This window comes from Camelina sativa, chromosome 5, assembly GCF_000633955.1.
Source record: "Camelina sativa cultivar DH55 chromosome 5, Cs, whole genome shotgun sequence".
NCBI lineage: Eukaryota > Viridiplantae > Streptophyta > Magnoliopsida > Brassicales > Brassicaceae > Camelina > Camelina sativa.
This window is the reverse complement of record NC_025689.1, coordinates 12,271,137-12,281,232: the sequence shown is the minus strand read 5'-3', so window position 1 is coordinate 12,281,232 and position 10,096 is coordinate 12,271,137. Positions and strand designations below refer to the sequence as shown.

Sequence of the window (10,096 nt, the reverse complement as noted above, 5' to 3'; positions counted from 1 at the left end):
GATGCATTCTAATTAATGGTAGATACGATTGAAATAGGTGGTGGGACTCTAATCGATTAGAATTTAATGGTCTGTAGAGGAAAATTAAGGAAGAAAACCAAACTTTAGGAGAAAACCATAGGAGAAAACCGAGATGATGCTTAATTAGAGATTTACTGGGAATGAAGCGTAACCAATGAGGAGACACAACTGGATTTAGAAACGAACCTGTTTGAGAGGTCAACAGTGACGGACCCTTCCGCGGTTTGAAGCGTTGTCAGTGATGGAGAGTTGTTTAGCGACGGTGAATGTAAATCTGAGGTGACAGCTGTTGGTACAATGGGAAAAATTGTAGAAGGTTAGAAGTTAGACCACCTCTATCGGTCAAATGGATCAAAAGAAAACCAAATTACAATATTGATATACAAAATAGGCATTAGAAACAACATTTACCAACATTTACAAGTGAGAATGTGTTATGTGCCTAAGACCTTCTTCATCTAATTCTTTCTAATAAATAACCATGTTCACTTCTATATATGCTCCAAAATTTTGACTCAACTTATTTATTTTTATTTTTTTGGTCAACCAAACATTAAATTAGAAAATTTTGACTAAACTTATTTATTTTAAAACCTACAAATGTCACATAAAGAAAAGGTTAAATATTACAAAATGTAGAAAATTATGAGAGGTAGAATATGATGTTTGATGAAGATTTTGTCTAGCTATTTATAGATAAATTTGTAGTAGTATGAGAGGTTTTCCAGTTTTTTTTGGGTCAAACATCATGCGAGTTATGGTTACATTTCAAAGAATAAATATAACAAAGGTTTTGTCTGTTTTTTTTTTTTTTTGGTAAAACACAAATTGTATTGCAGTTAATACATTAAAGTGTATTCATATGATGAAAGATTTGTTTTTAAATTTTTTCAAACATCATGGGAGTTACATTTTAAAAAACTAATATGCAATAAATTGTGTTAATGATTACTATTAAAGAAAAATAAAATATCAGATTGTTTTATATCTTTAAATTATTTTAGAACAAATTGATTTGATCTTTTGGCACAAAAACTGTGAAACAAATATTATGATTTTTTGTCAACAAATAATTAATATAATATTATAATATTTGTATAGCTTGAAATTAGTAAAGAATTTAATAACCATCACATTATATTGATCCATAATTATGATATTATTATTTAATTCTTTAATTATTGGAAATATATATTGTCCAAAATTGTATTATTAATTTTAAATTTTTCTTATTTGCAAAATTATAATGTTATGGTAATTATATAAAATATTACCAAAAGGACATTATTTGCACATGATTAATATTTATATATAATTACTAAAAGGACATTGCATATATAAATGTCATTATATTTTTTTAGTACAGAAATATCATTTAAACTTAGTGAATATGAAAAATAATGTATGTAATTTGAGAAAAATAAATTAAAAAAAAATAATAATTGAGAAGTAAAGACATGTGTCGAAAATATAATCTGCCAAATGTCGTCGTGTTATGCAAAGTTAGGAGAAAACCTTCTCATATTATATAAGACTAGGCGGAAACCTTGGACGCAGTGATGAATAAACTTTTGGAAAACTACATAAGATGGTACAAATTCTTGGGTCTAAAGCACGAAAGATGGTAAGGCTCCTCCTCCTTGTAATTACAGATCCCTTGTGCCTAGCTATTCCATCAAGTCATATTCTCTTGTTGCCACTTGTAGGTCACCGCATGTTGAAGAAGAGATGAACCCAAGACGGAAACTGAACTACATTGGACTGTATCTTTTATTATGGGGAGAAGCTGCAAACCTAAGATTCATCCCGGAATGTATGTGCTACATATTTCACCATGTATAGCTTCGGTTTAATTTTTTTCTAAAATAAAATCTATGTTGATTTAATGTTATGGTATTTGTATAAAATATTACCAAAAGGACATTATTTGCACATGATTAGTATTTATATCTAATTACTAAAAGGACATTGCATATATAAATGTCAATATATTTTTTAGTACAGAAATATCATTTAAACTTAGTGAATATGAAAAATAATGTATGTAATTTGAGACAAATGAATTAAAAGAATTTAATAATTGAGAAGTGAAGACAGGTTTAGAGTATATACTCTGCCAAATGTCGTCGTGTTATGCAAAGTTAGGAGAAAACCTTCTCATATTATATAAGATTTGTCTACACGCTGCACCAAATAAATTGTTACGAGACTAGAAAAAAACAATTTTACTTATCAGTTTTTTTCGTTTTAGTAATCCTCTATATATTAATAGAGAAGCACATTCTTGAAAAAGTTGATTTGTCGCCGCCAGAGAGCTCGAGACACATTTAGCTATTTAGCATTATTTAGATTTATTATTTACAACTATATGCCATTGTGTTTTTGAAAAAAAAAAATAAATATGTTATTTTTGAAAACTTTATCACATAACTTTATTAATGTTAATTAAGTTTAAGCTTTAAATATATTTTATATACTAGAGAAAATGATTTATTGAAATGCATTTGTAACCCACACGGATCTCACAAATTTAAGCGGGATGGATGCAAAGACATTTTGCGGCTCAAAATATTAAACCTGTTGCGGGATGGCTTAGCGGACGGATTTGACCGGATTAACAAATTTATTTAAATTATCTGGTTCATATAATTTTAGTTTTTTACGATTTTTATCTGATTTGATAGTTCGAGCTTATGATAAAAATCTAATGATCACTAATTCGGTTCACATTCTATCCAGATCTGTCATCATGTCAATTCAAAATTTATGGCGAAATAATTATTATTTTAAAATTTCATAAATTTGATGAATTCAAATTAATATAAGTTTAAATATTATACTAAATAAATATATTCATAAATATAATAACTCAAACAAATATTTCACTACGTGCGACAGCACGGGTTATTACTTAGTTATATTATATTGGTGAACGTAGTCGCCCATGAAGAAAGAACATGATCGTAAACCAAATGTTGCTCACACGATCGACATTATCACAAAGCACAATTCTCCGTCAATTTTGATGATTTTATCTATCAGATTTGTTTTTGTTTATCAAACCGTAGATTCCATGAATGTAATAATCGATCCGAACTTAGAATCTTAACCTTTGATTATTTAAAAGATAGCGTAGACTAAACACACAATGAAGAATCATATAAAAGGCCATATTGGTTGTATAAGGAATAATGTTAGATATTTGGTGCTAATTAAGTTTTACTAAGCGCAACCAAACTATACACTGAACACAATAAGCCTGTAACGAACTAGTCAAATATTGTCAAATAAAAATCAACATCTTTTTCCTACGGCGATGTTCCCATAACCACTTAACTTTATATTTTCTAAAATCAGGAGAATCTTATAAACTAATTGATCCGTTGTGTTAAACAAAATTAAACACATATGAAAAAAATATATATATATATATATATATACTACAAATAGGCTTGCGCGATGCGCTTTAATACAGTATATATGATTATTAAATACAATATGAAATTTTAAATATATTACTACATATTCTATCTTTTTAAATTAGTCTTTTATAAATTAATTTGGTTTCAATTTTTACTACAAAAGTATGAATTTTTTTTTTGTTTTAATTGGTTTGATCAGTGGTTTTATTTTTAGGTTATATGGTATATGCTTTCATTAGGAAATATATTATATGTTAAAACTAAAAGTTGGAAGAAATATATTTTTGTAACAATGTGAATTATTTTTTTAAAAGCAATCTATACACCGTAAAAACTATAAATAAAATGAAGCATATAAAAAATGTTGAATTTAAGATTAGTGAGAAAGACATATTTCACAAATATAGAGCACCAAATGTTGCATTGGCGTGCAAAGTTAGAAAAAACATTCTCATATTATATAAGATATGTTTAAGAAACATAAATAAAATTTTCGTTTGTCACATTAATACTTTGAACCAAAGATTTATCATAGCTAAAAGAATCATCAATCGACGGGTATGTTTTGTTCTGCTAATTAATTGTGTCGATACAATTCAAGCAAAGAATATGAGAACATATTAAAAAAGAATGAAGGTTGCAATAAGAGAATCTGACTACTTTCCAAACAAACAACTTAGCACGTCCTCTAATGTATTTGAAAGTGCCACACACGAACCCAAGTTGAGAAGATAATATAACATTTAATTAGAGACGAAAAAACTATATAAAGGTGTTCATTTTCAAGTATACATCATAACCAAAAGAAAGACATAAAAGAGCAGTAATGGGTGTGAAGAGATCCTCAAGAACAATGGGCTTAGGGCATTGCATGGTCTATGTTGTGGTCCTCAGTGCCATTGCGGCTACAGTGACATCATACCCTTACTCATCCCCCCAAACACCACAATACAATTCTCCAACCCATGAACACAAATCACCTTATCCACCTAAAAAGTATTCCCCACACTACTCAGCATCACCGCCACCGTCACCACAATATAGAAGACAAGGTCCTAAGTACACGCCACATCCAAAACCTTATGTTTCCAGCCCCCCACCACCATCTTACTATTCTCCTTCTCCTAAGATCACTTACAAATCACCACCTTCATCATACGTTTATAGCTCTCCACCCCCTCCACCTTATTACTCTCCTTCCCCAAAGGTTGACTACAAATCCCCACCCCCACCATACGTCTACAACTCACCACCTCCGCCATACTACACTCCTTCCCCAAAGGTAGACTACAAATCCCCACCACCGCCATACGTCTACAGCTCACCACCTCCACCATACTACTCTCCTTCGCCAAAGGTGGACTATAAATCTCCACCGCTGCCATACGTCTACAGCTCACCCCCTCCACCATGCTACTCTCCTTCTCCTAAGGTAGACTACAAAACTCCACCCCTGCCATACGTCTACAGCTCACCACCTCCGCCATACTACTCTCCTTCCCCAAAGGTTCAGTACAAATCCCCACCCCCGCCATACGTCTACAGCTCACCACCTCCGCCATACTACTCTCCTTCCCCAAAGGTAGACTACAAATCCCCACCACCACCATACGTTTATAGCTCACCACCTCCGCCATACTACTCTCCTTCTCCAAAGGTTGACTACAAATCCCCACCACCACCATACGTTTATAGCTCACCACCTCCGCCATACTACTCTCCTTCTCCAAAGGTTGACTACAAATCCCCACCACCACCATACGTCTATAGCTCACCACCTCCTCCATACTACTCTCCTTCCCCAAAGGTAGACTACAAATCCCCACCACCGCCATACGTCTACAACTCACCACCTCCACTATACTACTCTCCTTCGCCAAAGGTGAACTACAAATCCCCACCCCCGCCATACGTCTACAGCTCACCACCTCCGCCATACTACTCTCCTTCCCCAAAAGTTGACTACAAATCTCCACCCCCGCCATACGTCTACAGATCACCACCTCCGCCATACTACTCTCCTTCCCCAAAGGTTGAGTACAAATCTCCACCCCCACCATACGTTTACAGCTCACCACCTCCAACATACTACACTCCTTCCCCAAAGGTAGACTACAAATCTCCACCACCACCATACGTCTATAGTTCACCACCTCCGCCATACTACTCTCCTTCTCCAAAGGTTGAGTACAAATCACCACCCCCGCCATACATCTACAGCTCACCACCTCCGCCATACTACACTCCTTCCCCAAAGGTAGACTACAAATCCCCACCACCACCATACGTCTATAGCTCACCACCTCCGCCATACTACTCTCCTTCTCCAAAGGTTGACTACAAATCCCCACCACCGCCATACGTCTATAGCTCACCGCCTCCGCCATACTACTCTCCTTCTCCAAAAGTGGACTACAAATCCCCACCACCGCCATACGTATATAGCTCACCACCTCCTCCATACTACTTTCCTTCCCCAAAGGTAGACTACAAATCCCCACCACCGCCATATGTCTATAGCTCACCACCTCCACCATATTACTTTCCTTCTCCAAAGGTTGACTATAAATCTCCACCACCGCCATACGTCTATAGCTCACCACCTCCACCATACTACTCTCCCTCTCCAAAAGTGACATATAAATCTCCTCCACCCCCATCTGCCTACAAGACACCCTACTATTGATTTTGAATTGTTTCATTAACAAGAAACATGATTGAAGTCATTCTTTTAACATGATTTTTTGTTTTCTTTGAGTCTTCTTATTTTGTTCCTATGTCCAACTATCTCTTGTTAAACTTTTCTATTTTATTAATAAAAATTCGTTCTTTCTAAATGCACTTCTTGTATGTTATTTGTTCGAATTAGTGTTAAAATTTCTAATACATTGATTTTACTATCTAATGGATTAAAAATATTTGGGTTAGGTTATGGATGAAACCATTAACTATTTGTTGTATATATGAAATTTCTTTAGTTATTTTTTTTGAAGCAAATATTGTTCTTTAATTAAAATAGAATTGACACTTATACCAGTCCATGTAGTCATGTACAGTACGTCAAACCTCTATAAATTAATAATGTTGGGACCAAGACATTTTAAATTTATAGTGATATTAATTTATCTATAAATTAATAATTATTATTTTACATTGTAAATGAATAATTATTTATTTATAGATATATTTTTAATTGTTTAAATTTTTAAAAATTATAAATTAAGACAATTTTAACAAAATAAAATTAAACTTTCGGATGTTGTAAATTTTATGGTTTAGGAATTGAAGTTGTAATATTTATAAAAAAATTATTGACAATAAATTACAAATACTGTAGACAAAATGACTTATACACATGACATACATAAATTCAAATTTATGAATAATAATATCAATTCTCCTATTTTAATAATCTGTCAAATTATCAAATTATAAATGATGCATATCTAAAATATAAAAACTTTAAAATTTAACTATTTTTATGATATGTTATAAAATATTTTAGAGATATCATTATATATAGTTTGTTTGATAAAAAAAGATATCATTATAGTTTGAAAATACAACATTACAATTGTTCTATGGAAACGAGCTTTACGAGAAATATATATTATTATATCAGTATATGTATGTAAATTTACATGATTATTAATTTATGATATTATTGGGACCATATTTTGCATGGGGATTTCAAAAAAAATATTATCTTATTATCTTATCGAATTTTGTTTATTTTTACACTAGCCCGACTTGGGACCAGCATAATTTATTAATTTATAGTGCTTATTAATTTATAGAGTATTAATTTATAGAGATTTTATTGTACCAATAAAGACATATTTCTTACTATTCGCGAAATATACAAACATCTTTTTTCAACTAAATTATTTTTGTCAACTTTTTCCAACTAGATTATATTGTTATTATGTTAATATGTTTAATTGTTAATCAACCATTTAAAAAAATAAAATGGTAAATAAAGAGGTTGAAAAGGGTAAGAAGAATTTTTTTTCAATTAATCTCTATAATACACCTTCACAGAGCTGACACATTTTTTTTTTTGTTTTTGTCCGTTTTTCACGTGTTATGTTACTCCTTGATTGGTGGTGAATGGACGACGAATGATAATAAATATATCTTCGTCCTTCATATTTTGTTGGGAATATCCTGGAATCAGTTGTACTTTAATCTAATTAAATTTATAATGTCGAGATTTAAAACCATTGTTGGGTTAAAATATATTATTTTGTTAATATAATATATAAAAAAAAAATATATATATAAGACATTTGCCGTTAAAAAAAAAAATATATATATATATATATAAGACATATGTGATATTTAGAGATACATATGTATGTTGTTGAGGTGGGATTAGAATAATAATCCAATTTGAAGTTGGGTTTACTAAAAAAAGCCAACGTAATTTCATTTAAAGGGTCAACGGTTTCTTAAACAGTTAAACCTAATTGGACTTTGGTTTGCATAAACCTAATATAATACATATAGCCGCAACAAATCATGAGAAGTACACCAGTCACTACAAGTTTCTGAAAACGGTTAAAACAGCATATGTGAGATAGTCAGAGCTACACAACTACTTATGTAATCAATCATTTGATCACGTTTGTTATAAAAGTCTCTGCATCTTCTCAATCAGTCACTCACAGTAACCAGATTCACTCATTTCACATCCAATGAATCCAATCAAACCTCAGCCACTCGGACTCCGCCACGTGGTGGCAATGCCTTGGCCAGGAAGAGGCCACATCAACCCAATGTTAAACCTCTGCAAACGCCTCGTCCGGCGAGACCCGAACCTCATCGTCACAGTCGTCGTCACAGAAGAATGGCTCGGGTTCATTGGATCCGACCCGAAACCTAACCGGGTCCACTTCGCCAATCTCCCAAATCTCATCCCTTCCGAGCTCGTCCGGGCCAACGACTTCATCGGCTTCGTCAACGCCGTCCTCACCAGATTAGAGGAGCCCTTCGAGCGGCTTCTTGACCGTCTCAGCTCTCCACCTCCTAACGCAATCATCGCCGACACTTACATCATTTGGGCAGTTCGTGTCGGCGCAAAAAGGAATATTCCGGTGGCTTCTTTCTGGACCACGTCCGCCACAATTCTCTCTCTCTTCATTCACTCCGATCTTCTCGCAAGCCACGGCCACTTCCCGGTAGAACCATCAGGTATATATACTCTGTTTCAGATAGCAAAGTTAAGATTTTTGTTTCAGGTATACTCTGTTTCTGATATACTCTGTTTCAATAGAAAAGTTCATATTTTTGTTAGATAAAAATCGTAAAGTTCAATCCTTTTAAAACATAACTACTGATTCTTAATATGGGTTTGTTTTCAGAATCAAAACTTGACGAGATCGTTGATTACATCCCGGGTTTGTCTCCGACGCGAATCCGTGATTTGCAGATCTCTCACGGCTATTGTCATGAGGTCTTCAATGCATTCAAAAAGTCTTTCGGTGAGCTATCCAAAGCTAAGTACCTTCTCTTCCCTTCTGCATATGAGCTCGAACCAAAAGCCATCGACTTTTTCACTTCCAAGTTTGACTTCCCTGTTTACGCCACTGGTCCGTTAATACCCTTTGAAGAACTATCCGTTGGAAATGAGGACAAGGAACTTGATTACATTGAATGGCTTGACGAGCAACCAGAAAGCTCTGTGCTTTATATATCTCAAGGGAGTTTTCTTTCGGTCTCTGAAGCTCAGATGGAGGAGATAGTGGTAGGTGTGAGAGAGAGTGGAGTCCGGTTTCTTTGGGTAGCTCGTGGGGGCGAGTTGAAGCTTAAAGAGTCTCTTAAAGGTAGCTCGGGTGTTGTGGTGAGCTGGTGCGATCAGCTGCGTGTGCTGTGTCATGTGGCGGTAGGCGGGTTTTGGACGCATTGCGGGTTTAACTCGACATTGGAAGGGATATATTCGGGTGTACCAATGCTTGCGTTTCCTGTTTTTTGGGATCAGTTTCTGAACGCGAAGATGATTGTTGACGAGTGGATGGTCGGAATGAGGATCGAGAGGAAGAAGAAGACAGAGGTGTTGATAGTGAGTGATGAGATCAAGGAATTGGTAATAAGGTTTATGGATGGAAAGAGTGAAGATGGGAAAGAGATGAGAAAAAGGGTTTGTGATCTCAGTGAGATATGTCGAGGTGCTGTTGCAGAAAGTGGTTCTTCTGATGCTGACATCGACGCTTTCGTTAAAGATATTACCAAGATCGTTTGAATTCTGCTGTTAACGATTAGGGGCTATTAGTATTTGTATGAGTTTGTTAAAGATTCAAATTTAAGATTGTTTGTAGAACTCTTATTTGTAAGTTTATTTCTTAGACTCTTTGGTAGAAACTGAACTGTGAGGAGACATATATGGTTTGCCATCTTGCTTAAACGTCAACATGCATTGTTTTCATTCAAGTTTAATTTAAATTGATCATTCAGTTTATGCATTTTTCTTTTCTGTCTTAATATCAGTGTTCGTTAGTTACACGATAAGTTGTCGCAAATGTAACACCCAAATATATTGACGTTGTGGAGTTTTTGATGATTTACTTAGAAGGGTGATATTAATTTGTACCATCAATAATAGATTAATAAAATCTGTAACCTTCATAATGTCATAATTAGTTCTCTCTATTGGG

The 10,096-nt window shown here is 33.9% G+C and overlaps 2 protein-coding genes across 2 annotated transcripts; both read left to right on the top strand.

The window, feature by feature from the left end:
* On the top strand, positions 4,243-6,370 carry LOC104786655 (extensin-2-like). The gene has a single exon (XM_010512100.2). The coding sequence runs from the start codon at positions 4,270-4,272 to the stop codon at positions 6,127-6,129; it is 1,860 nt and encodes a 619-aa protein (XP_010510402.1). The 5' UTR covers positions 4,243-4,269; the 3' UTR covers positions 6,130-6,370.
* Positions 7,969-9,877, top strand: LOC104786654 (UDP-glycosyltransferase 87A1). The gene is made up of 2 exons (XM_010512099.2): positions 7,969-8,636; positions 8,807-9,877. Exons 1-2 carry the CDS (start codon positions 8,141-8,143, stop codon positions 9,682-9,684), a joined length of 1,374 nt encoding a protein of 457 aa, XP_010510401.1. The 5' UTR covers positions 7,969-8,140; the 3' UTR covers positions 9,685-9,877.